Raw genomic sequence first — 27,040 nt, 5'->3', positions numbered from 1 at the left:
TTACGGAAAACCCGGTTGGATTTGCCACTTAGGCTTAGGGCATTCAAACCTGAATTCTCTCTCTCTCACACATTTTGGATATTACTTCGAATTTCTCACAATTTCCAGGCTAAAGGATCAAGCTGAAACCCTAATTAAGAACAATAATCATCTCAATTCACATATTCTTTCTGAATCCGCTTGCGCGCCACTAGAATTCGAGTTCGGGTGATGGTTTCTGTCCGTTCGCAAGTTGTTGAGTGATTTGCAGTCGAAGAAATCGCGTAATTTGGATATATTGAGAAAAAAAGTTGATACAGCTTCCTCCCAGCTCGGTCTCTAGCTACGTTAAGTACTCCGTCTCCGGCGAAGCAACGTTATAACCTATTCCGGCTAGGAAATTCGAATTTCAAAGCAGGTATTATCTGTCTCATTCTCCTTAATAAACAGTTCCGTTGTCTCCTATTTTCCCCTCAATTCGTGTCAGTGCATGCACTGAAAAGTATATATAGATGTGCTGCATGTGTTGCAGTCTGAGATATAAAAATGCATACTATTTGAATCGTGTATGCTATATATACACGATTCAAATATGCTTACATCTCCTAGAATTTGATCCTCTTTTCCTTTGTTATATTTTCTAATCGTTTTCCTTTTGGTAGAGCCTGTTTGAGGGAAGGTTCTGAGATTACCGGTCTGCATATAACATAAAGGAGCGTAATAAAAGGGTCTATACTGTTCTCTGCACATAGCAATATCCAGAGTGCTCTTAATGATTGTCATCAGTACTGAAGGAATGCAGCTACACTAATAAGTCTCTCTCTCAGCCCTAATTTATAAGATGAACACTTGTGGGGACTGAGAGCAATGTTCTTGGTCCCCAGGAAATGAGTGGGACTCTGAGTCATTTTATAAGCAGGGACAATGAGCTGCAGCAACCTCCATACTGTATTTCTGGGATTTCCGCCTCATCACTTTCAGGACAGAAGAAGGAATAGAAATTTAGTCAATGTGGACAAGCTGGAAAGAAAGAGAAGAAGGGATTTTCGACATTGTGCTTGTGCTAGAAATAATCACTGGCTTACCAATGGGATCAGATTCTCACAATTTTCTGAGCAGAATATAGAGCCATTGTGGAAGAATATAAGATTTAGAAGCGGTGCCATTCTGAACTGCGTTAAAGGAAGTTTTTCTGGCAGTAAAGCTCTTGTTAGATCGTTGAATCCATTGTTGGAAGAAGGGTTGTTTCTAATCAGATGCTCTGTTTTCTTTGCTGTAATATCTGGAGTTTGTCTCTTAGTATGGTATGGGAAAGCAAAAGCCAAGAGTTTTATTGAAACCAAGCTCTTACCATCTGTTTGTTCAGTAATAAGTGAACAGATTCAGCGTGAGGTTGATTTTGGCAAGGTTAAACGGGTTTCTCTTCTAAGCATAACTTTAGAGTCTTGTTCAATTGGTCCTCATGTTGAGGAATTCTCATGCGGTGAAGTCCCGACTGTAAAGCTCCGCATTCTTCCCTTTGCTAGTCTGAAGAGGGGGAAAATTGTGCTTGATGCAGTTCTCTATAATCCCAGTTTGTTGGTTGCACAACAAAGGAATTACACCTGGCTAGGAATCCCATTTATTGAAGGTTCTCTGCAGAGACATGTCTCAACAGAAGAAGGTATTGACCATCGCACAAAAATAAGGAGGATTGCCAGAGAAGAAGTAGCTACTGGTTATGATCAAGAGAGGGACAATGCAGCTATTGAAGCTGCAAAGGCGGGTTACACGATTCCTGAGACATATCCTACTACATCCGAGCTTAATCTTTTAAAAGAAAATGTTAATCGTTTTACAGGCCTTCCAGCTGTAGAATCATTTTTTTGTATGAATGAACAAATGCATTGGCGAGATCATCACTCTATGGATGCAGGTGTTGAATATGATTTGAAGCATGCAGATTTAGAGAAATCCTTTGGTGTAAAGGCTCCTGGTGGTTCAGTGTTCAAATTCTGGTCAAAGCTTGTACCGGTATCTGTAAGGAAAAAGTTCAAGAGGGGAGCTAATGGAAAAGATTTGTCTGTAGCTGGTATCACATCCAAAAGAAGATTATTGGAACGAAGTGCATCTAAAGCAAGTTTATATTTCTCGGCAAAATCCAAACAAGGATCTGATGATTTCAAAATGTCTAGCATGGAGACAACAATTGAAAATGAGGGTAAAAAGTTTCATACAGAGCATATGACAGCTCATATTGAAGGGGAGAAGAGTGCTGAAAGTGTTGACAATATTGGTAGAGGAAACAAAAGAGATATCTCAGTATATGGAGATTCTGTTAACACCACCAATCTTTTACTACACCCCTTCATTGATTCTATAAATAAACTAAATGCAGTTAGAAGTTTCAACGAAAGATACCCAGCTGTAATAGAAGTAATGGAAGCTGGAAGACCCGTTGATATTGGTCTAGGTGATAAAGAATCTGCAGATGATAGTAGAAATGTGGATGGTAAGGATAATACCCAAAGTTTGGGAGATCAGGCGGCGAAGTCTGCTGTTGACATGTCACGGAGTCAAGAAGATACATCGATCACAAATCCTGAGTCTATCTCAAATCATAATTCTATCACCATTGGGCCATTTAGCATTAACCTTGGATTTGCTTATCTTTCTAAAAACTTGAGGGAGGTATGGTCTTATTATCTGGCTGATCCTATTATGAGACTGAAGTCAGAGATGGCTCCAAAAGTTGAAGATATTGTTGCAGAACTTACTGAAGGGGTAGATCAGGAGCAGGCTTTAGGCATTGATAAGATGCTTCCTGTTACTCTCGATTCTGTTTATTTCAAAGACGGGACACTTATGCTTCTTGCATATGGTGACAAAGAAGCCAGGTATAAGGTCTTTGACCTTCCTTTTCCTCCCTCTCTCTCTCTCTCTCTCTCTCTTTCTCTCTTTCTATATATATTATATTTATTTCATCTGCTTAAATATCTAAAAACATATTCCATAGGGCATAGACTACTGTTCTTTAGATGCAAATCTCTTTGAAAGGAAATTGTTCCTTGCCTGAAAGAACCCTAATCATTTAGCATAAAAAATATTTAGAAAACAATTTAAAGTTATGATAGGACACATGAAACAGTTGTAAGATAAAGCTAAGATTACTGGTATTAAAGCAGCTATAGATGAGTATCCAAACAAATTTTGTCTTCAAGCTAATTTATAGATTGAGGGGCTAGATAATGGTTTCTTAAATTTGATTCACAAGTTCCTTGGTCTTAGAAGAATTATAATTATAATTCATGCCAGCAGAAAGTGGCTGAATGTCCATTAATGACTTGTGCAAAGGTAGCTGGTATACCTTAGTCAAGTTGCAACAAATATATATATGTATGTATAACTCTCTCTCTCTTTCTATATATATGTATGTATATCTCTTTTGTAACTTTTGAACACATAATGCTCTTTTTTTAATAAAGGTTTACCTTTTAAAATAATAATATATATAAAGAGGAAAGAATTAAATGTTTTCTTTTTTGCCATTTTTCATTTGTGAATTGTTAATGAACCCACTTTATTCGCCGATTCTATGTGATCCAAAATTTTTATCAAGCATGAGTACTCTTCTAGGGTATCCATTTTTTTTTTTGATTTCCTGGTTAGTCCTTGAGTCTAGAAATAAAAAAGAACTAGAATAAAAATCCACTAAAGAAATAAACGAAAAATAAATAATAAAAACATAATATTTCCGGATATATATAGATAGATATCTCACTCGCAGGCTTGTTGAAGTCGTTCAACACATTGTTGGTTTTGTAATGAAAAGTATAGGGTTTTGTGACCTCTCCAATTATCTCTCCATTAGGTAGGATTTTATTGTCCTAAGCACTTATTTGTTGACGAGAAACTGATCCAATTCGGAGTGAAATTTATGAAAACTGACCTGCTACTTGTTATTCTGTAACATCCTGTCTAATTCACCAATTCATGGGAAGATGCTGAACTTTTATATTTGAAAAAAATTTCACGAGGAATCTCTGAAGTTGAAGTAGATGGCGATTGATTAAGTATATATATATAATTTTCCCGATACCTCCCAAGGAAAATCCTGAATCGGATCCCAAATTGACGGGTTAGTGTGAGCTTATCCATGCGGTTATGCACTCTTCGAATAGGAATCCATTTTCTGAAAGATCCTGGCTTTCGTGCTTTGGTGGGTCTCCGAGATCCTTTCGATGACCTATGTTGTGTTGAAGGGATATCTACCTGATCTGATATGATTTATATATATTATATTGCCAAGGTATAAACCCATGTTAAAATAAAAGAATAGCCCAACGGCACTTGCAAAAACTATGCACCAAACAACAAAAGTGGTGCTGAAACCCAAAAACAACTAACAAAAAAAGTTGTACAGAATAATACTGCTAAACCAAAATGCGCCACAAATCAAAAGAACCAATTTTTTTCCCAATGATAGTTTTCAACAACTCAATTGCAATACAAACCAAGCACTACACCAAAATCATCATCTTCAGGAGGACTTTCATCCCAAACCCACTAAAAGAAGGCAGCCACAAAAAGTCTCCACCCTCCCCACTAGGTGACAACCCAACACCCACAACCCTTGGCCAAAGTGAAATTCAGCCGCCTAAATACACTGCAGAAGTAACATTTGTTAATCACATCCAAATATGCTAGACCAAGTCTTTTGGTTCTATATCTTTGTGTAGCACTTGCATTTGTTTGATTATATTCATTGTTTAGAAATATCAATGTCTATAACTTGCAATGATCATGTCCCAAAATAAATGTTTGGGTGTCAATGTTTGTTTGTATTGTCATGTAGTGAAAGTTATTATCCTTTGACTTGACATGAACTTTGTTAGGGTGATGGAACATGTGGATGGACATGTGAAATTTCAAAAGCACTATGGTCGCATACATGTACAGCTAAGTGGATTTTGCAGTATGTGGAGATCATCCGAGCCATCTGAAGATGGTGGTTGGCTTTCTGCTGATGTTTTTGTTGATATCTTTGAGCAGAAATGGCATGCCAATTTAAAAGTCATGAATTTGTTTGCCCCGGTAAGATAGATTGCTGAGTTGCTTAGGATCTACTGCTTACAACACGAGTTAAATGGGTTTGTTCATGCATCCTGTTTGCAGCTTTTTGAAAGGATCTTGGAAATTCCAATTATGTGGTCGAAGGGAAGAGCTAGCGGTGAGGTGTTTTTCTAACTTTACTAGTTACTTGTTTTCTTCACATCCTTCTCTATTTACTAAAATCAAATATTATTTTGATACTTTTTTTTGTTGGTCCCTATTGTGGCATCCTTTTGCAATTTATCCTAGTTTTGGTACCCATGACAAATTTTCAAATCAATGTGATTATTAGGAGATAAGAGGAAATTTCATGCAGCTCTCTCATATTGCTCTCATATATGAAATTCCAGTTCTTTTTTTCTGGTTGTTTGATAAGTTAAGTTAATGTGCTACTAGTTTATTATGGTGAAGCTTATATTACTTGACTACTTATGATATTTGTTTAGAAAAAAAACTATGATTCAAGCACTATCAGGAGACTCTTGACAATTTCGCAAGACATTGGACATGGATGCTATTTTCAGTGGACTTTCAATGTTATGTTAAGTTCTGTATGCGAGATGTGAGCTGTTCTCATGGACATTATAAATCTTGGTATCTGAAAAAGACTAAAATACTGCAAAGATGTATTTGTGTTTTTGGAACATTCAGCTGGTACTTTTTGGTTTGACAATTTCTTGGCAGGAATGTGATACTTGTTAGGGTTTGATGTCTAAAAGAAGATTAGTGTATAGCTAGTACATGGGCCTAGCCTTGTAAGCTAAATCAGAAAATCAAGAAGGGTTAGTTGTAGAGTTAGTATAATTAGGGTACTAATGAGTTAGAATGGTGATATTGATCAAAATACAAGTGTAAACTAGAATTAGCTCAAGTGAAAAGAGGCTTGCCTAAGAGATCAAAGGTTCAGGTTCGATTCCCAGTTTCACACTAAGAACACCTTGAATGGAAGTTGGTGGTCATGGCTGTGGGGTGCGTGTTAGCTTCCTCTAGGAATAAAACCCTATTTTTCAAAAAAAGAAAAAAAGAAAAGAATTCTCTGTGCATCAGATTGTTATCGTGAGTATATAGGTCATTTGCAGCTTGTATCGAGCTGAAACCTAATCTTGTTCCTTCTATCTACAAATTTAATTTTAAAAGCCTGGCTATATTCTATTGTGTTTGTTAGAATACTTCATCTCTCTGAAGCACTTGAAGTAGTCATCATTATGCTCGACTTGATTTATTTTAATTTGGGAACATTTGTACAAATGGTAAGGTAACTTATCACTAAGTAGTAGTTTCCGTAATGAACTAAAGATAAGAGCTTCTTTGGTTCTCGGTTTCTAGCATAGCTTTAAAAGAGCACTGTGATATCATCATTTAAATTTCAGGCAAGGTACACGATTTTCATTTGAATCTTGCATTTTACATTGTTAAAGCAGGTTTATTGGTATTTTTATTTTCCCTTACAAGTTGAACCTCCCTTACATCTACTCTTAAAAATGATTCAGGCGATATTCTTGATGTCATATGCATCTATTTTACAGGTCCACATCTGCATGACAGGTGCAGAAACTTTTCCCAATCTTCATGGACAGCTTGATGTGACAGGGTTGGACTTTCAAATTTATGACGCTCCATCCAGCTTTTCTGTATGTTCTTATCTCAATACTTTTCGTTCTATCATGCGGTTATTCACTTGAAATGTGTCGTATGCCAAGGCTTTACATTTTTTCGTAAGACAAAAGTTGTGTATGGTTTTGATATGGAAGAAAGGTCAACAATTTCTAAGGAAGGTGACCCAGGATCCAATTACTCCTTGCACTTCTAATTTGATGAAATCACCCTTACAGAGTTGTAATGCAGGATTGGATCACCCTTTGAACTTCTAGGTAGATGAAATAATTTATGAACTTTTAGGATTCTATTGATGTTAATATTGTTATACAAACACAGGGAAGAGTTTTATTTGTCATCACATTTTTACTATAAATTGAACAATTTGGAAAGAAAAAAAATTTCTTTTTGGTATCCCGTAGCTAAAAGTTGTAAGGCGGTGGATACCATAAATTTTAATAAATTATTATTTAAAATTATATTAATTTGTTGATCTCCAATGTTTATATTTTAAACTTCAAATAGTTAGGTGCTTATGACAATAAGCAGTGGATTAAGTTAAACAGCGGATAAACCCTGATAACAAATGTCATGATGGGTTACGGGTAACATCACAAATTTAGTTTGGATGGAATTCATTACCATCTTGATGTAAGTATTTAATTAATATAGTCCTAAAGAATTATAGAGCAATTTGATCCAGTTTTGAAGTTCAACAGGGAATTAAAACCATCTTACAAGTTTTCATAGGCAATTTAAATTCTATTAGAAGTTTGTGGGGGTAATCGAATCTTTCATTATAGGCTTCAAGGGTGATTTGACCTTTTCAAGGATAATTAGATTAACTTTGTGTTATGTTCCATGTTAAATTCAACTAACTTAAATGTCTAATTGAGATAGAAATATATGTTATGAGAATTCATGTTAAAATTAATATGTTACTTTTCCTTGTCTGAATGAAGGAATTCTTCTTCATCTCTTCCTCCCTTATCTTCTCTTTTGTTTAGTATTTCTGTTCTGATCACATGTTGGAATATGCAGTCTTATGCTCTTTTGGGAATTTAGATGGTTAACTGGAAACAATCTGTTCATGTGTTCCTTCAAGATTCACATAATTTATGTATTTTATTGAGATTCTTAATAAAATTATTTCAGGGAAGTTATTTTCCATCTTCATGACGAAACGAGTTATTTGCCTGATTTCCATCATTGTAGAATATGTCAGCAAGTTTATGCTTCCGTGGTCAGCGCATATTCTTGCACAATACCAGTGGCTGGTTTGGGTCTGTTCCTTTAGAAGCTTCTGGGGATTTTGGCATTCATCCAGAGGAAGGGGAATTTCATCTTATGTGTCAGGTTGAGCATTGGAAATCTCTTTGCATTTGAAGCAGCTTTTTGATGTTTGAGCAGGAAATTCATCCTATAACTTTTCATGTGGCTCGAGTAAAAAGAGTATCACTTGAATCTGTGGTGAACAGTCTGGGTGGTTGAAAATAAAACAATTAGAGTTGTAGTATGTGTAATGTCCTTCTCTGCTAAATAACTATAGTATGTGACAGTTTCCTTGGCCTGGTGTTTGTTATTGAAATATCTCTTTGAGACAGGATTTTCTGTTTAGATTAGTAGAGCTTATCACCATATTTCAATTGAAGAAAGAAATATAGGGGCTCTGGGATTTACTTAATGATCATAATCTATTTCTCAGAAGCATGTAAACAAAGAAACATGTGACATGCAGAAAATGTTAACTCTGGTGTTGTATTAAAGATGGAATCACACACAAATCTTGAAAGAAAAATAACTTGTAGATGGGCCTTGGAAATCATACAGATTGCCAGAAATATTTGAATTGTAAATCTTTTCTTTGGAGGGGAAATTTCATAAAACACATTTAATATATATATATATTGTTTTTTTCCCGTTCATCTCTTTATCATGTATGTTCATGCATATAATATCTAATTTTACACTGTCTTATATTTATGCAGGTTCCTCATGTTGAAGTGAATTCCTTGATGAGGACTTTTAAGATGAAGCCATTGGTTTTCCCTGTATGTATATTACTACACGCACCATTTACTGCATTTCACTTCTATTCTGTGCATCAAATTTAGTCTGCTATTATATCCCTGGTATACTATTAGTGGATATACTTAGATCTTTGATGCATGTTATTTTTTATGAAGAAAATAACCAAATAACATAGCTTTACATTGTTTTTTTATGACTTTGTCCATAGTGATCCTTATCATTCCAATTGATCTTAACTATTCTGACAGATCCTTAGGTGAATACTTTTTTTTTTTGCAAAACCTCTTTAGGCTTCATTATTCAAATTTGTGATTCACAAGATAAGATCCTTAGGATTTTCATGCATTCTTGCTCCTTTGCCAGCCTTTTGCCCATAACTGATCCAGGCAACTTCAGTTCTTTATGGGTTGACGAGGAAAAGCTCCATCTACGTTCTAAACAGAATTAAGACAAGGTGACGCAATAAACGGACTACAATTCCACTTTGTTACCGTCCTTATAGTTTTCTGTTTCCAATGTATTGCACCCATGGAATTAAATGTTAGTCGTTTACATTCTTATTGAATGAAGTTCATTATTCTTTGTATTTATTGTTGGCTGCATCATATCTATAGTAAATGTATTTCTCCCTGCTTTGTTTATTTTCCACCATTTGATTCAGGTTGCTGGTTCTATAACTGCCGTCTTCAACTGTCAAGGGCCCCTGGATGCTCCTGTTTTTGTGGGCAGTGGTCTAGTGTCAAGGAAGATAAATAGTGCGGTGTCTGAGCTTCCCGTGTCAGCTGCATTTCAGGCACTAATGAAAAACAAAGAAGCTGGTGCAGTGGCAGCATTTGATCGTGTACCATTTTCGTATGTTTCAGCAAATTTTACTTTCAACAGTGACAACTGTGTAAGTTTCCTTAACATTCTCTGTCTTTTATATACGAGTATTTGTTGCTTTCTAGTCACAGTGATTCTTAAGGGTTCTTGCCCTTTATTAGGTTGCCGATTTGTATGGTATTAGAGCCAGTCTTGTGGATGGAGGAGAAATTCGAGGTGCAGGAAATGCATGGATTTGCCCAGAGGTAGTTTATTGCATACAGTAACCGGTTATGTTTCATTGTATCTCATTCTTTTGGTTTTATCATACTTCCACCTTGCAAACAGGACTCTGGTCTAGGGGGTGGAGTGAGAGAATATCTATATGTTGCTATTTATTCTTCATCATGTCTCCTTATTTCATTTTACTTTGTTTTTTTTTCGTACTTCTACCTTGGAAAATAAACAAATAATTCATCAAATTATTCTGACAATATCATTTTCAGTCGCAATATTTAATGTTGCTCACTGTTTCAGGGAGAAATGGATGACACAGCATTTGACGTGAACTTCTCAGGAAACTTGTGTTTTGATAATATTGTACGACGATATTTACCAGGGTCTTTACCTACAGTTCCATTCAGGCTGGGAGAATTAAATGGAGAAACAAAAGTCTCAGGATCCCTTCTAAAACCGTAAGTTTCATGGTTTTATTTTTCTTATTTTAGTTTCTAATTATTTTGTTTCTTTGCATTCAGCAGTGTATCTGATTAGCCTTATCTGTGGAGTTCATGTCTTATTCTGTAAATCATTCATCACTTGGCTTAATTAACTAATGTTTTTACCATCACTGGGCTCTGATTGCAGGAGATTTGATATTAAATGGACAGCACCAAAAGCTGAAGGGTCATTTGCTGATGCCCGAGGGGACATAATTATTTCACCCGATCATATAACTGTTGTTTCTTCATCAATTGCTTTTGACTTATCGACAAAAGTTATGACATCCTACCCTGATGATTACTGGTTGAACAAGGAAGAACATGATATGAAGTCTTCCATACCATTAACTGTTGAAGGAGTTGAACTTGATTTACGAATGCGTGGTTTTGAATTTTTTAGTTTGGGTTCTAGTTACCCTTTTGATTCTCTAAGGCCTATCCATTTGAAAGGGACAGGAAGGATCAAATTCCAAGGCAATGTTGTGAAGCCTTCTGTCTCTCTTTATGACCAGTCCTATAAATTTGGGGAAAACGCGGAGGATCAGGAAATAAAAACCAATGGATCTGTAAATGTTCTTGTTGGTGAGGTTTCTATTGTGGGTCTTAAATTGAATCAGTTGATGTTGGCACCTCAGTTAGTTGGAGTATTGAGCATCTCACGCGAACGTATCAAGGTAGGTTTGTCTGGAGAATTGTCCGTAAATTGTTCATTTGTCAATGCAGACTTGATCTAGAAACCAATGGTTTCATCCTTCAAGATGTGCCTAAGTTGTCTTGTTAACCTATACTATCTAATAAAAATTAAATGAATTTCTGAGTCCCCAAATCCTCAACTTTGATAGCTCTACTTCCCGTGGCTCCATCCTCCTCCCACTTTCTCTCCTCTTTCATGCACATAAAACTGTAATCTGTTATGCTAGCAATTAAACAAGTAACCTACCTGAATTGTTTTGAGAATAGCAGAATATGAGATGAGGAAGAATAGAACTGCAATTGTAGAGATATCCTACAACTGGAATGAGAATGGAGTTAGAGCAGTTAAGGTGAGGATAGTTTGAATTGAGAGAGATGAGATATATTGAGATAATGGCATAACCACCCTCCCTCCCCTGTCCTCCTTTTATACTTTTTCTCAACCGCCTTATTAGTTAATAGCTCCATTTATTTATTCATTTATTTCCTTGCTGGCCCTACTGAATTAGCCACCAGCTTATTCTAGGGTAGTTAACCCTAAACTATTATTCTCTTGTAACATAATCCTCTAACACCCACCCACAACTCACACACACACACTCAATAGCATGTAATTGCTAAAGCAGAAAAAATATAAATTATATAATTAATAAAAGTAAATTTTACATGCTAGCTGAAAATGGCTATTTATACCCTTGGAGGATGTCTAACACTTCTAATCCTTTCTCACTATTAACCATGCTTCTCCATCTTGAGGAGGAGATGTCTAATGTATGCCTCTTGTAGGAACTTATGTTGTTTTCTTGGAATACAATGTCAGACTTGCAAGTTATAATAAACTTATTACTTTCAAAGGAAGATCTATAGTTGTCATGTTTCTGTGGTGCTTACCTTGCTGTTGACTATCTGTTACTTTTACCAGAAAATATTTATCTGTTACATGTTTTTGATGTGATGCTCTTTTCACAGCTAAACAACCCAACTTTCTTGTGTACTGGAAAAAAGGATTTGTTGAGAAGTGAACACTTCGGCATTTTCTTCGTCTAAATTTTATTCATTCCATGTAAGATATTTGAAATAGTTAAATGGGTATCTTTGAAATAAGTTCTGTTTTAGATTTGTGCGAATCCGGTCAGATGAGAATTAATACAAACACGACCCATACAAGGAGAAAATTATATATAAAACCATCTATTCTGTTACCATGCTTAGGTTGGAATTTACATCTTCACATTTTTACTTTTGTTACAGCTATTGCTTTTGATTGATATGTAGAGTTTCATGTTGAATAGTGAGCTGTAGCAAATTATTGTAGATGGTACTAATATATGAAAGAGTATGATGTCAAACTACGTTGTAGAGATTCTTTTAAAAAGCCTGTTAATCAAATATTTTCTGGGAGTTTAATTTTAGACTTTTGGGTATCCTGATTGAGGCTGGATAACTCGAATTTGGTTCAATTTCTTTCCATCTACCAAATCTAAGAACAACGCAGAAAAACTTTGGAAGAGGGCCCTTAACTTTTGATTATGATGGTGTATAATAATGATATGACAGATTAAATGGCCCAGAGACTTTTATCCATGATTCCTCCTTAATTTCTCATTTATAATACATAAAGAAATTCTAAAGATATCTGGGATGGATTCCATTTATTAATGGACCACAATATTCACTGTTCTTCGAGACATTTGGTTGCTGAAATAGGACAGCAAAGTGGCTAGCTTTTTATGCTACTTGTATAGATGATTGTAATTCTATCTCACATTCATCTCTGTGCTGAAAATTAAGTTTTCATTGGGACAGTAAGCTTTCTTTGGCCTTTTCCCTTCAACTCAATTAAGTTAATCTGGTTTTGTCTCCTTGTTTCTTCATTGCAGTTGGATGCCTCTGGAAGGCCAGATGAAAGTCTGGCTGTGGAGGTTGTGGGACCATTTCAACATAATATTGAAGATAATTTAAAAGACAAGACATTGTCTTTCTCTCTTCAGAAGGGGCAGCTGAAAGCTAATGCTTGTTACAGATCATTACATTCTGCTAATCTGGAGGTTTAACCTTGATATTTTTGTTGCATAACCTAAATGATATCTTTGTGACTTTTTGTTAATTCTTTCCTTGCTATTGCTTACAATTTTATTATATACAATTAGATACGCCACTTGCCGCTTGATGAACTGGAGCTTGCTTCACTTCGTGGAACCATGCAAAGGGTAGCTGTTTCATAACCTTCTTTATTTATTAGAAGTTCAATTATTTGTTCGGCATGTATCCCAACTTCTGAGGCAACTAAACAATATTGTGACAAAAACTCAGAAATCTTGAGAAGTTACATCTGCCTCAATTTCCTTGCATGTCATATAACTTGTTCCTCTATTAACATAAAGCTTATTGATTGGTGAAATGACGGAGATTTCAACTTGGGGAACTGTATTTTCAATTTCCTGAATAGTTATTAAAACACCAGCTACTTTTATGCAGCCCGACTTTAATTCTATATTTTTCTTCATTTGTCCGTAGCTGATTGTAACATGAAAGAAGTTATTGTTCATTTTTTTTCTTACTTTCAGGCAGAATTTCAATTGAACTTTCAGAAAAGAAGGGGTCATGGAGTGTTGTCTGTGCTGAAGCCAAAATTCAGAGGTGTATTGGGAGAAGCTTTAGATTTAGTTGCCAAATGGAGTGGAGACGTTGTGAGTACCTAAACATACGTCTTTTTCCTCCCTTACTTTATGTCTGACTTGCGCTTCATCATTGATTGATCTACCTTCTACCTGTCTCCTTTTTAAAAGTCTGCTTTCTCTGATGGTAATTCACTTGAGACAGTTATGAACACTATGCCATATAGAAAACAAACAAATGCCACAATGAAACTGTTATAGTTCAAAACTCTAGGGCTTAAACGACCAAGAGAAATCATGAGGAGAAGTATAAAACCTTTCCTAATTTCATTCAATAATCAAAACTATAACATAAGCCTCCTATATATAATATGGCTATTGTATATAGGAGGCTTATGTTATAGTTTTGTACTACCTTATGCCTATTGTTTATAATATGGCTATTGTTTGTTACTACCTTATGCCTCTTTTTTCTCTTTATTAGATAACAGTTGAGAAAGCTATATTGGAGCAATCCAATAGTCAGTATGAGCTTCAAGGTGAATATGTATTACCTGGCACCCGAGATCGTAACCCAGCCATCAAAGAGAAAGGTAGCCTGTTTGAAAGAGCAATGGCAGGGCATTTAGGTAATATGATAGCTTCAGTGGGAAGATGGAGAATGAGACTCATAGTTCCTCGAGCAGAGATAGCTGAGATGCTTCCACTTGCAAGGCTTCTCTCTCGGAATAATGACCCTGCGGTCCAGTCTAGATCAAAGGTTGTTCTCAATTCAACATCATGAAATCTGGATAATTATTATGGGTGTTACTATGTAATTGTTTGATCTTGTGTTCATATCATAGCAGATCCATTGATAATCCTGACATGCAAATTTGTGTTAGTTTTATGCTAAAATCTTAATTTTCATATATTCAAGCATCCTCATTTTCAACATTTTTTAGGCGAGGAGAATGACGGTTATGTTTTATTTGATCACACACAACTTACTCATTCCTCACATCTTCTACTGCTTGAGACCGTGACAAAGCTGGTTTTTAAGGTTTCTGTATTTACTTATAATTCTAATTTTGTGGATATGTACCTTTTGGTCAAAAACATATGAACACATAAAAGCAATTTTCTTAAACTTGCGCATTCACAATACCCCTGCACTACTTATTTGTTAATGATCTGTCTTCTTGCTATTTCAGTAACTTTTTTTTGTTGCGAGCAGGCTCACTTTATACAAAATCTACAAAATGCGGGTGTATATGCCGAGAGCCTTCACACCTTGCTTGAGGTATTCCTTTTATATGTCCCTTCTTTAGATTAAGATACTTATTTTTGCTAAGTAGGATTACATGCAGATGATGCATTACATGTTAATATTTTTTGTCCTGTAGAAACTAGTCAACACGAACCGTTGCACTGAGCACATTGTTATATATAAGATCGTGATAGTAAAATTATTAAAGACCACTTTATATATTTACTTGCTTCTTGAATGTCTCCCAAGTGTTTTACATTTTTTTTTTCTTGTCCAACATCTTTCTGTTTGGTGTTTCATTCAAAATATTTGTTGTAACTTCTTCAATGTTGTCTTGGTGTCTCTTCTTAAATATATATTTTTTTTATTGAAAAGTTCTTAAATCAAGTCTTTGAGTCAATGCCCTTTTTAGAACATTTTAGAATTTTTTTTACAAGGTTATATTTAAAAAGATATAATTAAAATAATAAAAACTATATATTTTCTCAAATAAAAATACTAATATAGTTGAACAACTCTAAAGACTTAATAATTTATTATGTAAATGGTTTTAAATTGATTGTAATTAAGATAAAAAAATTAGAATTAAATTTTAAACTTAAGATATAATATAAATAAAATTTCGTTTAAGAAACATAAATAAAATTAAAAATTTGGAATTTAGTGAAGGGTATTTTTTTTTTCAATTTATTAGGTTTGACTAAGGATATTTTAGGTAGTTAAAAAATGGTAGGCTACATAAGGTACTTTTATATATAGGTATAGGTTAAATATTATGCGGTAAATAGATTAATTGGATGTAAAATATGTTGTCAGTTTGATTAAATAAATGTAAGTTCAATAGTTTTATTGTTAATAATTTAAAATTAAAAGTGTAGTAACCTATAAATTTTAGGATTTGTGACAGAATATTAGTTTCTTTAATATTTTTGTTAATGATTTTAGTTATTTTCTGCCTTATGCTTCTTCTATTTTATCACCTGTGATACTACAATCATGATTATTTTTGGCTACTTAATGCTTATAATAGTCCTTATAGTGATGCTTTGCTTATTAGTACTAATGACATATTTGTTCCATTTATATGATGATCCATATCGGTTAAACTGCATAGAAATTACACCTTGTCTCTATAGAACTTCATTTAACTTTTTCAGGGTGACTCTTAACTTTTGAGATGTAGAAAACATATCCTGTCCCATCTTTCATGCTTTTGACACACCAAATTACTATTGACTTCAGGAAATCCGAGAGCATTGCACAGCCTTGAACGATGTTATTCTTGAGGACTTGAGTCTTCCAGGGTTATCAGAACTTAAGGGACGCTGGAATGGGAATTTTGATGCTAGTGGTGGAGGCAATGGAGACACTATGGTAATAGGCTAAGGAAAAATATTTTCATTATTGATATAGTTTGGTTTGATGCAGCCAATTTTCAAAATGCATGTTTTTTGATACAATACTCATTTTGGATCAAACTTTCTAACTCTAATAATGAACTATTAGGTTCAGATTTTGCTGAGCTTCCCTCTATAGTTGCTTTTTCATGCGACACTTTTATACTTTGAATCTTTTGTTTTTTCTTTTCTATAAAACTGTCCTTAATATGTTGAACGTGGGAATAAATTTATAATGATTTCACCCCATGTTGATTGCATTTTCAGGCAGAGTTTGACTTCCATGGTGACGAATGGGAATGGGGAACTTATAAAACTCAACGCCTTTTAGCCAGTGGTGCATATAGCAATAATGATGGTTTACGTCTAGACAAGATGTTTATACAAAAAGATAATGCTACTGTTCACGCAGATGGGACCCTGTCTGGGCCAAAAAGAAATCTTCATTTTGCTGTGCTTAATTTTCCTATCAATCTAGTCCCTACACTTGTTCAGGTTGTCGAATCTTCAGCACTTGAAATGGTCCATTCATTGAGGGAACTATTAAATCCAATACGAGGTATACTTCATATGGAAGGGGATCTAAGGGGGAGTCTTATTAGACCTGAATGTGATGTACAAGTCAGGCTTTTGGATGGTTCTATTGGGGGAATCGATCTTGGGAGAGCTGAAGTTGTTGCTTCCTTAACTTCCACCAGCCGTTTCTTGTTCAATGCAAAATTTGAACCTGCAATCCAGAATGGCCATGTACATGTTCAAGGCAGTGTTCCTGTAAGCTTGGTTCAAACTAACGTTTTAGAGGAAGAAAAGATAGAACGAGAAAACAATGAGGCAGCCTGGATCACTGGTTGGTCTAAGGACAAGAGCCTAGAATCTGAAAATGAAGTAACTGATAAGAAAACTTTGAGAGATAGAAATGAAGAAGGATGGGATACTCAAATGGCTGAAACTCTCAAAGGTTTGAACTGGAATATATTGGATGTAGGAGAGGTTAGGGTTGATGCTGATATAAAAGATGGTGGTATGATGCTATTAACTGCTTTGTCCCCATATGCCAACTGGCTTCAAGGCAATGCTGATGTCATGCTTCAGGTTGCTTTGTTTCTCGTGTTTCCTGTGATAAAAATATTGGGATATCTTATTCATTTTATTAGTTTCAGTTCTAACATTAATGATTTTTCATCTAAAAAACAGGTCAGAGGTACTGTTGATCAACCAGTGATTGATGGATCTGCATATTTCCACAGAGCCATTGTATCTTCACCTGTACTACGTAAACCACTTACAAACTTAGGTGGGACTATTCATGTTAATTCCAACCGATTATGTATTGCTTCATTGGAAAGCAGAGTAAGCAGGAAGGGAAAGCTTTCAGTGAAAGGAGACCTGCCTCTGAGGACAAGTGAGGCTTCTCTAGGTGATAAAGTAGACTTAAAATGTGAAGCCCTGGAAGTACGGGCAAAGAACATTCTTGGGTATGTTTCCATCTGAAGACAGACTCTTAAGTTTTAGGTCATATTTGATATGTTGGGCCTTGTTCAAATCATCAATCAAAATACCAAATTACCCTTTATTTTTTGTAACATTTTAAATATTAAGGATAATTTAGTCTTTTAACCCAAATAATCCACTTTTTTCTTTTTAGAAAAAGGTCATCTTATTTCTCAAAAAAAGAAAAAGGTCATCTTGTATTAAAAGGATTTAAAAATAGTTATGAACTCCAGATGCAAACATTTTTAATTGAATGAAAAATATGGAAGGCAGCAACATAGATAAGCTTGCTAGATCCCAACTTTTTCATCAAACAAGGTTTTTTTTTCATCAAATAAGCTTTTAGAATCTTGATTTAGTGCTTTGTTATTAGGTGCCTACACTGCTCATTTATGTTATCCCAGTCATATAAAACTACTGTTTTATTAATGTGATCATCATTCTAAGTTTCACCTTTCCTATTATTATTGGATAATTACTCTCATAATTCATGGACAGTTCAGTGTTTAAAATGCATGGTGGAACACTAGTGTGTCATCGTCTTATGTTGTTTTCACTTTAGGATCCTACTTTCTACCAGTGAAATCTATATCAGGTATACTATTCAACTGACATGCCATATTTTTTAATGACAGCGGTCAAGTTGACACTCAGTTGCAAATAACGGGCTCAATTCTGCAACCAAATATTACTGGGAATATCAAATTGAGCCATGGAGAAGCATATATACCTCATGATAAGGGAAGTGGAACTGTCCCTTTAAATAAAATGCCATCAAATCAACCAAGACTTTCAAGTGGTGGTTACAACCGTCTGGTTGGTTCAAAGTATGTTTCAAGGTTTTTTAGTTTCAAGCCCGCTGCTTCAGAAAACCGTCCTGACCGGTCATCAGGTAAATTAATTATCCTAAAATACGTTAAATTGGCGATTGTTGTGTCTTTCCAAATTGTTTCTTGGCGCCTTTTCTATTAGTTTAAATTTATTTGCGTATATTTTTACACTGAAGAAAATAACTGTCAGCAAACTGCTGAAGTAGCTAGTGGAAATAATATGGGCCTGGTTTTCATGTCAAGTTGAACCAATTTGAGAACTGAATTGTGGCTTGTTTTAAGATTTTGTGTTTCGTTGATTTATTATATATTGTCTACCTGTTATGTTATCCATACAAATAATGAATATTAAGTGTTGCTACATTTTAATTAAATTTACCTGTACAAAATAACTCCTTAGGGGTTATTTCCATTGACTTTAGAAAGCTACTGTAATGGGTTTGCGTCAATAAAAGCTAAGGTCTCTCTTTATGTTTGATCTCTGTTTAACTATAGCAAGCAAGCCAGAATACCATTCCGATAGGAAGATGGAAGCCCAGTAGCAAATCAAGCGCCAATCTGTAATTAATTTCGTAAAAGAAAGAAGACTGGGCTGGGTGTTAAAAAAGTGCTTTCTCTTATCTTTCCATTTAACTAGAGAGATAAAATGTACCTCGGGTAAAACCTTCGATCAGTTAGTTGGAATCTTAGCCTCGGATACCCCTAGTTCTTTTATAAAGGAGGTAGACAAGCTAGAAGGTCACAGTATTGAAGTTTGAGCAATATTCATGTGTGAGCTATCCATGAGGGTTTGGTTTGTATATTTGAGGTTTCCATATCTTTATCAATTAAGTTTATCTTGATATAAGTATTTATAGAATTTAGAGATAGAGTTTATAAGATTTATAACCCACCCAAGGTCTCAACAAAAAAAAAAAAGAAATCCTTAAGTACTAGTGCTCCTCTATGAAATTGTAATTTACTTTTTCTAATATACTTACTAACAGAACTACATGATTTCTTGTACCAATGCATCTCAAGGAAAGACAATACCTGACTAAGTAATTAGTGATTGAAATTACATTTCAAAGTTGGTAGTAATAGTTTAATTATTTTGTAGGAAAACAGAAAGAGGTTGAGAAGGAAAATGTGCAAGTCGACACAAAGCCACATTCAGATATCCGCCTGAACGATTTAAGACTGGTATTGGGGCCAGAGTTGAGGATCGTTTATCCTTTGATTCTCAACTTTGCTGTTAGTGGAGAGCTAGAGTTAAATGGGATAGCTCATCCCAAGATGATAAAACCAAAAGGCATTCTAGCATTTGAGAACGGTGATATAAATCTTGTTGCTACTCAGGTAAGTTAATTTTCTGGTTTAGCTTACATAATTTCCTAAGCTTCTTTGTCACATTTATTTACTTAATTCAGGTAAGACTGAGAAGGGAACACCTAAACGTTGCTAGATTTGAACCTGATTATGGGTTAGATCCAATGCTTGACTTAGCACTTGTGGGATCAGAGTGGCAATTCAGGATTCAAAGCCGAGCTAGTAACTGGCAAGATAAGTTAGTTGTCACTTCAACACGCTCGGTTGAGCAGGATGTCCTGTCTCCTACAGAGGTAATGTTATGATCAGTTGTCGTCATTATGGGATTATTTGAAAACATATTTGCTGTAATAACTGTCAGGCTGCAAGAGTGTTTGAAAGCCAATTATCAGAGTCCATTTTAGAAGGTGATGGGCAGCTTGCGTTTAAGAAGCTAGCTACAGCAACGCTAGAGACTTTGATGCCACGGATAGAAGGGAAAGGGGAATTTGGTCAAGCTCGATGGAGGCTAGTTTATGCTCCTCAAATTCCCAGCTTGCTTTCTGTAGATCCAACAGCTGATCCACTCAAGTCTTTAGCTAACAATATCTCGTTTGGTACAGAAGTGGAAGTCCAACTTGGTAGACGGTTGCAGGTTTGTCAATTCTCTTTTTTTCTCTATAAATCCCAATAAGTTAATGTTTTACATCAAACCATCAATACTTTTTTTGAAAAAAAACTTAGGCCTTGTTTGATCTTTATAGATTATTTGGAAAAAAATCTTGCTTGATGTTAAAATGTTTTGATAAAATAATCAAAATACTCTTAGTATTTTGGTAAATGATTGGATTGGGATGATGTATTGTTTGGAAACAATCTCAAATAAATAACCCACATCAAACGTTTAGATTTTTCTTTTCCAAAAAAAATCCCAAGTTCAAACAAACTCTTAGCCAAGGTTTGATTTATTTTTTAAATACAACCATAATCAAACATTACTACAACAATCATATCACTTAATTCATTAATCAAAATATTCTATATTTATAAAAAAAAATATATCTTTTTAACATTATATATTAATATTCTCCAAGTCATTTTATCAAAAAAAAAAATCACTTTCTCAAAATTCATTTAAATAATTTCTTAAAGAACAAGCTCTTAATTAAGAAAATATACCACAAAAGTGCCTCCCCCACCACTCTTGCCTCTTGGTAGTTTCTTTTTAATGAAAAGTTTATTTTTCAAAACAAAAGAAAGAAAAAGGCATATAAAATGAGATATAAAAACTAAAATTGAAAGGTTAAATAACTATATTGATCTCCAACAAGAGCTTTTTTTTTTTATATATATATTTTTTTAGGGGATTTTTACTCAAAATTCAATATTTTTCCTCTTTTCATTTCATATCTCATCACTGCTTTTAATCACAAAAATACCATTTATTTAATATATTCTATCTCATCTATTTAGAGTGTAAAATGATCATGAAATTTAAAAGATGAAAAATCTAAAGCAATTAATATTTCCATCATCCATCAAAATATAAAAAACCTTATTTCCATCATCATATAAGATGAAACGTGACCCTAGGCCTACATCAGTTAGGGAGACTTTTGTAAATAGCAATCAAATCAACTGTTGATATCTGATAAAGTGATAAAATAGCTAGCATTATGAAATGACATTTTATATAAGATTTGTTGTATTATGAATGATTGAATGAATGATTGAATGATTGTATTTACAGGCATCTGTTGTGAGGCAGATGAAGGATTCAGAGATGGCGATGCAATGGACATTAATTTACCAACTTACAAGCAGACTGCGATTACTGCTACAATCAGCACCTTCCAAACGCCTCATTTTTGAATACTCAACCACCTCACGAGATTGACATGAAACCCCCCTCCCCCTTCCACCCATGTTTTTCTCCTAGAAATTTAGGAAAAAGGATGTACAAATCCCATCATTCTTTGAATCTTTGCTCAAAGTCACTTGAGCCTGTTAATATAAACTTATATATATATATTTTCTTTTATATTGCTTATTATTCTCATCACTTTGGGGACGTTTGATAGCTTAATGCCTTATTCGTAAAGGACGTAAATTAACAGAGCTGTCCGTGTGCTATTCGAATTTAGGCCGGTAAAAGGTTTATTCGTTAGTCTTCACGAGCTTGAAAATTTAAACGAACAAAACTAGAGCTTTTATATTTTATATATTTGGTTTGTCAGCTCTAGAACATGTTCATTTAGAGGCTTTTTAACTCGTCCTAGAACATTTTAGAATCTTAGATGTTGATTTAAAATTTCGTTTAATATTTATTAATATATTGTAAGAGTAGATTTGAATAAAAGGCTTCCTTAATAAATTGGCTCAGTTTTATGTAAGCTACTAAAAGTGTAAATAGACATTTTAAAAAATTGAAGTTTTTGTTTTAAGAGAATTAATTTTAATCCAATTCTTTATCCGTTTAGGGTTTTGGGAGACCGATATTATAAAATCTTATATCTAACCCTATACTATACTAATCTTAGTTCTTTTTGTCATCTTACTCTAGTACTTTTTGGGCTTCATTAGCTTAATGGATGGTGTTACTGTATTTAAAAAAATAAAATTTGTTTTGATGTTAATAATATTATTTGTTTTTGAATAAATGTATTATTTTATCTTAGTGAATCACGTTAAAATTATATATATATTTATTTTTTTCGTTATATTTTGCAACTAGTTTCTAATATATTAATATTTATTAATTAAAAAAAATTAAGCATTTTTTTAATTTGTAAAACGAGCTTTCTAAACCAGCGCGTTCGAGTAAGTACTCGTGAGCTCAACTCAATTGATTTAAAATATTGTACTTTTTTTTCAATTTTATGTAATTTTTTAAAATAAAAAATTTCTGCTTTTTTGGTATCAAATAGAAGAAAAATTTATTAAATGATAAGATTATGTTGTTGAATTTGAAAATACATCAGTTTTATCTTAAACATGTTTTTCTAAATTTGAAAATACATCAGTTTTATCTTAAACATGTTTTTCTATTATCATAATCTTTTGGTTGTTACAATAGAAATCCTATACTTTTTTTTTTCAAATATCAAACATTCTTAAAAAATAATGTCTTACTGAATGATTTTTTATGTTAAATGTTTTGTTTTTATAGAAATTGTTTTAAGTGGTATTACATTTTATTGTATACAAAGTTGAATAACTTTTTTTTATTAATCTAACAAGGTTATAATATTTATTTATTTTATTAAAATTTATAATTTTAATGAATATATAATTACACCAATCAACTCTTTCTTTTATTTTTTTAGTAAGACAAATAATTTAAGATCAAATCTTCCTTTTATTAATATATATATATATATAATTACAAAATGAGTGACTGCCTCATTCAATTTGGTGAAATATTTTCCTATTAAATTATGATAACATTCCATACAATTTTTGTTCTTGAGCTTAAGAAATTCAGACTTCAATACTTTAACCGCGATTGAAGACTAATAAATTTCTAATAATTACTTTTTTTTAGATTTATATTATTGTTCTTATTTTTTTCAGCATTCAATTCTAATGAAATTTTCCCATTTTAATTAACATTGTCATCTTTTCACTCCAACATTCAATGCCAATAGAATTTGTTACTTTATTAGTCAGAACACTGTTATCTTGTCATTGAATAAATTTCAACACTCAAGAGTTTATTTATCACACTTAAAAAAATATAAAATCAATCTTTTTCACCATGAGTTTGAGAAGGGGATGCTATTATATATATATTATGATATTATATATTTTACAAGTATACTATCATAACAAAACACAAAATAACAGCAATTCATCATCTAATCTGTTGAATGTATTATGGAAACGAAGACCACAATGTAATGTACAATGGGTAATATCTCCATAAATGGTGCCTTGATTGTGTTCAACATATTGATAAAATATTTTCACCATCATTTCTTCCATTGGGGCAATCTTTGAACAACAACCTGATCAAAATACAAATTAACATCAATCAAATACAACAAGTATCTTAAATAACCAACAAATTGAAGAGACTTGCCTAAGAGACTAAAAGTATCGAGTTCAATTCACACTAAAAACATCTTAGGTTGGAGTAAGAGTTTTAAACTTTGTAAAAAGAAGTTACACTAAATATAGAAACCTACAATTTCTTCCCAGTGATCATCTCTCGTTTTATTCGAGTATGTTTGGTGGCACTTTAAACAACTTATTTTTGTAATAATTTTATCATTAGGCTCAATTATATCAAATCACAACTTTTTCAAAAAAAAAACAAAATTTCTCAAACTTCCTTAAATGCTCAATTATATCAAATCACAACTTTTTCAAAAAAAAAAAAAAAAAAAAAATTTCTCAAACTTCCTTAAATGCTCAATATATGAAAATTTATGATATTTCTTTCCTTGCGATAGTCTACTCACAAACCCTTTGAATTTAATGGTTTGTAATCCGTTGTCTTTAATGTTACGAACTTGTAGTTGTTTCATTCTGTTTTTTCTTTAAAATCAAGTCTAGAGTTTGTCTAGCTTGATACAAATAACTCATGTCGGTTTTTTCTCTTTTGGGGTTTTTTTTTAATAAAATGACGCTAAAACGTTTTAAAAAAAATTAGGACAATTCTAATGAGTATAAGCTTTAACTTTTCGGATAAAAGAAAAAGTTACCTTGCCGGAGTTCTCTTTATTTCCAACAATAGTTTGGCATGCTAGCCTCCATGATTCCGGCTTCTATAAAAGCACATGAAATCTTGAACATGTTAACCAATCTCAAAACAGACATAATCAATGTTTTTATCATTAGAAAAAACAACTAGAGTTGTGATTTAATATTGATATACACAAATTTTCCTACTTAATTTTTTTCTTTCGAAAATAGTTTAAGTGTGAAGACTCTCGAATCCATGGCCTTGCAGATATAAATAAACCAAATTCTTCCAAATTTATTTGTATTTTTGATTTTAACTTTAATGTTTTGACTTGTAGTTGAACTGGTGATGCCTCAACCACAATCAATGTGATATTGGAGTTTACTGCGGTTTTTGGGAAATTTTCCTTTCAATAAACTTTGGTTTCCAATTGGAATCAATATTTTCAAATGGAATAATTTGATCATGAAACAAAAGAGCGGAGTTAATAAGAAACATGCCTTCTTGAGATAACGAAGCTCAGTATTTGTTCTTTCGTTTAGGAGATCCTTTCCATCTAAAATCTGCACTGCAAGGAAGAGGAAATCATAAAATTAGGACAAGCATAAACAGACAAGTTAGTTTGGGACATTTGGATATACATTTTGGAGCTCGGTCAGGGTTTACAGAAAAAATCGTGGATAACCCATATCTAACTCTAAAAAGTGTTTTCAAATTATATACCGATTGCTTAATAGTGTGAAGCTAACTGGATTTACTTTGGGGTTTAGGGTTTAGGGGCCGTTTTGTAATGGTGGTCGGTTGAATGTTGCGAGGGAGGGCCAGAATCACATATGAGAATAAGTGTCACACAGACAACTTCTTGATTCATATAGCAGAGTCAAGACAAGGAGTAGTGATGGAATGACATCGTTGTGTGACTAGGTTGAGAAATAGTGGTATACAACTTTGAAAAATCTAACAGAACATGCTGAATTAAGTTGGGGTCATGACGGTGGGATCTTGCTAGCCTTCTCAATCCGGGTAGCCTAGGTATAGTAGCTTAGGTTTTTGTGTACCGGTTTGATAAGATTAAGGAAATTAATTTGTTTGTAATTATTAGTGTGTTTGAACTATCTTACCACGTACATCAACTAATCTCAGCGAGGCTAGCACATCATCCCCATCACCATGACCCCAACTTTAAATCATGTGTTTTCCTTTTGAAAATGGTTTGTCATGAAGACTCGAACCCATGAGTTCTTGAGCCATGTCAGTGACACTAAGCTAAATGAGTCTTCAAGCTAGGTGTTCTCAATGAGAATCAAACTTGAAACTTTAGCATAATAAGCATGTTAATCAAAGTCTCTTGTCATATCATCTAAGCTACTCGTCACGAGTTTGTCTAAGGTGTTACTATCCTATATTTTGATTTCCTAAAGGTGATTCATTGAGAATCAAACTTAATACCTTAAATCCAAGCATCTTATCATCTATGAGTTCTAAATTAACTGTCGTTGTTTTCTCTAAGGGTTTTTTGTTCAATCAATATTTATTCTATGAAGTAAGTACTCCACTTAGGACGTCTTAAGTGGGATTTGATCCTGAAAACTTGACCTCTTAAATAAGACTATTTCTATTTGATTTACTAAGGTTTTACTAGCCAATATTCCTTCACATGATCACTTGAGAAAGAAATTCCAAAAAACCATACCTCAACAATGCATGTTCCACAGCTTCCACCACCTCCACAGTTCATAACTTTTCCCTAAAAACATAGTTTCAATTTGATGAAAACGGCAACCATTTTAAAGTGAATTTTTGAAATACTGTCAACTTACATAAGCCCCATAGAGTTCAATTTTGTTATCCGCCATTATATTCCTCAAAAGCTTCTCTCCACTCAGAGCTTTAACCTTCTCAATTGAGTATTTCCCATCTGCCCCTGCCTTCTCCTACCACAAAACAACATTTCCATATAAATTAACTCTAAATTTAAATGAAGAATCAAAGATAACTTACCCCAATAAACTCAAGATCAATTTCAGGCTTCTCCGGCATTTGGGTAGTGCTGGATTCGGCCGGAGTTTTAGACACGGAGGAGATTGAAATATGTCTTCTCTTAGTAAAGAGAATGGAGGGTTGTTGTCGGCGGTTGGATTTGAAGGTGTCGGATTCGAGTTCACGTCGTGTAAATGAGAAACGACCCAAGTTAACGGCAGCCATTCTTTTGATCTTGTTTTTCAATTTCAACTTCTCCGATTCTATTTTTCATGAAACCTTTTTCCGGCCGGGATGAGCCCATGAATGGCTATCAGTGAACCCAAACGATAGGTTGAGGTTTGTGCACATGTGGCGGAAGATTATTGGACTACTTGTCCTGTTTTTTTTCACTTTTTTAGATGATAATATAATTTTTATTTAAAAAATATTATTAAATTGAATTTGAAAAGTAAATGTAATAAATTTGTTAATATATATAATTAAAAAATATTTTAAAACATTAATTCAACTAAATTATTATTTTAAACATTTTTTATTGCATAAATGTCACCATTAATGACATAGATTAAATATTAGAGAAATTTT

At 33.6% G+C, this 27,040-nt stretch overlaps 2 protein-coding genes across 3 annotated transcripts; one reads left to right on the top strand and one right to left on the bottom strand.

Annotated features, from left to right (window-relative positions):
* The first annotated feature begins 49 nt into the window (after nucleotides 1-49).
* LOC124923866 (protein TIC236, chloroplastic) lies at nucleotides 50-21,838 on the top strand. Its single transcript, XM_047463845.1, has 24 exons — nucleotides 50-397; nucleotides 642-2,855; nucleotides 4,854-5,052; nucleotides 5,134-5,193; nucleotides 6,597-6,701; nucleotides 7,882-8,022; nucleotides 8,655-8,717; nucleotides 9,359-9,589; nucleotides 9,681-9,764; nucleotides 10,036-10,193; nucleotides 10,366-10,894; nucleotides 12,794-12,961; nucleotides 13,064-13,123; nucleotides 13,481-13,603; nucleotides 14,016-14,291; nucleotides 14,748-14,813; nucleotides 16,023-16,154; nucleotides 16,445-17,269; nucleotides 17,372-17,652; nucleotides 18,304-18,560; nucleotides 19,598-19,836; nucleotides 19,908-20,099; nucleotides 20,168-20,440; nucleotides 21,536-21,838. The coding sequence occupies exons 2-24, from the start codon at nucleotides 904-906 to the stop codon at nucleotides 21,680-21,682; spliced, it is 6,561 nt and encodes a 2,186-aa protein (XP_047319801.1). The 5' UTR covers nucleotides 50-397; nucleotides 642-903; the 3' UTR covers nucleotides 21,683-21,838.
* A 1,778-nt stretch (nucleotides 21,839-23,616) lies between these two features.
* LOC124926709 (photosynthetic NDH subunit of subcomplex B 3, chloroplastic) lies at nucleotides 23,617-26,741 on the bottom strand. Of its 2 annotated transcripts, none has more exons than XM_047466990.1 (6): nucleotides 26,474-26,741; nucleotides 26,293-26,400; nucleotides 26,166-26,219; nucleotides 24,973-25,035; nucleotides 24,492-24,554; nucleotides 23,617-23,792 (listed from the first exon to the last, which is right to left on the bottom strand). In XM_047466990.1, the coding sequence occupies exons 1-6, from the start codon at nucleotides 26,675-26,677 to the stop codon at nucleotides 23,757-23,759; spliced, it is 528 nt and encodes a 175-aa protein (XP_047322946.1). In that variant the 5' UTR covers nucleotides 26,678-26,741; the 3' UTR covers nucleotides 23,617-23,756. The 2 variants fall into 2 exon arrangements, with proteins under 2 accessions (XP_047322946.1, XP_047322945.1); XM_047466989.1 differs by having other exon boundaries at nucleotides 26,293-26,406; nucleotides 26,474-26,739.
* Between the last annotated feature and the right edge of the window lie 299 nt (nucleotides 26,742-27,040).

This window comes from Impatiens glandulifera, chromosome 2 (genome assembly GCF_907164915.1).
Source record: "Impatiens glandulifera chromosome 2, dImpGla2.1, whole genome shotgun sequence".
Lineage (NCBI taxonomy): Eukaryota > Viridiplantae > Streptophyta > Magnoliopsida > Ericales > Balsaminaceae > Impatiens > Impatiens glandulifera.
The sequence above is the reverse complement of the archived record's forward strand: the minus strand, read 5'-3'. Positions and strand labels throughout refer to the sequence as shown.

What these genes read in the sequence shown, in the direction of transcription:
- LOC124926709 (XM_047466989.1), bottom strand. Translation starts at nt 26,677, where the DNA reads ATGGCTGCCGTTAACTTGGGTCGTTTCTCATTTACACGACGTGAACTC. An exon ending in TTGATCTTGAGTTTATTGGG is followed by an intron (nt 26,407 to 26,473) that starts GTAAGTTATCTT and finishes GTTTTGTGGTAG; the next exon opens with GAGAAGGCAGGGGCAGATGG. An exon ending in AGCTTCGTTATCTCAAGAAG is followed by an intron (nt 24,555 to 24,972) that starts GCATGTTTCTTA and finishes GTGCTTTTATAG; the next exon opens with AAGCCGGAATCATGGAGGCT.
- LOC124923866 (XM_047463845.1), top strand. Translation starts at nt 904, where the DNA reads ATGAGCTGCAGCAACCTCCATACTGTATTTCTGGGATTTCCGCCTCAT. An exon ending in ATGCATGGATTTGCCCAGAG is followed by an intron (nt 9,765 to 10,035) that starts GTAGTTTATTGC and finishes TCACTGTTTCAG; the next exon opens with GGAGAAATGGATGACACAGC. An exon ending in TCAGGATCCCTTCTAAAACC is followed by an intron (nt 10,194 to 10,365) that starts GTAAGTTTCATG and finishes CTCTGATTGCAG; the next exon opens with GAGATTTGATATTAAATGGA.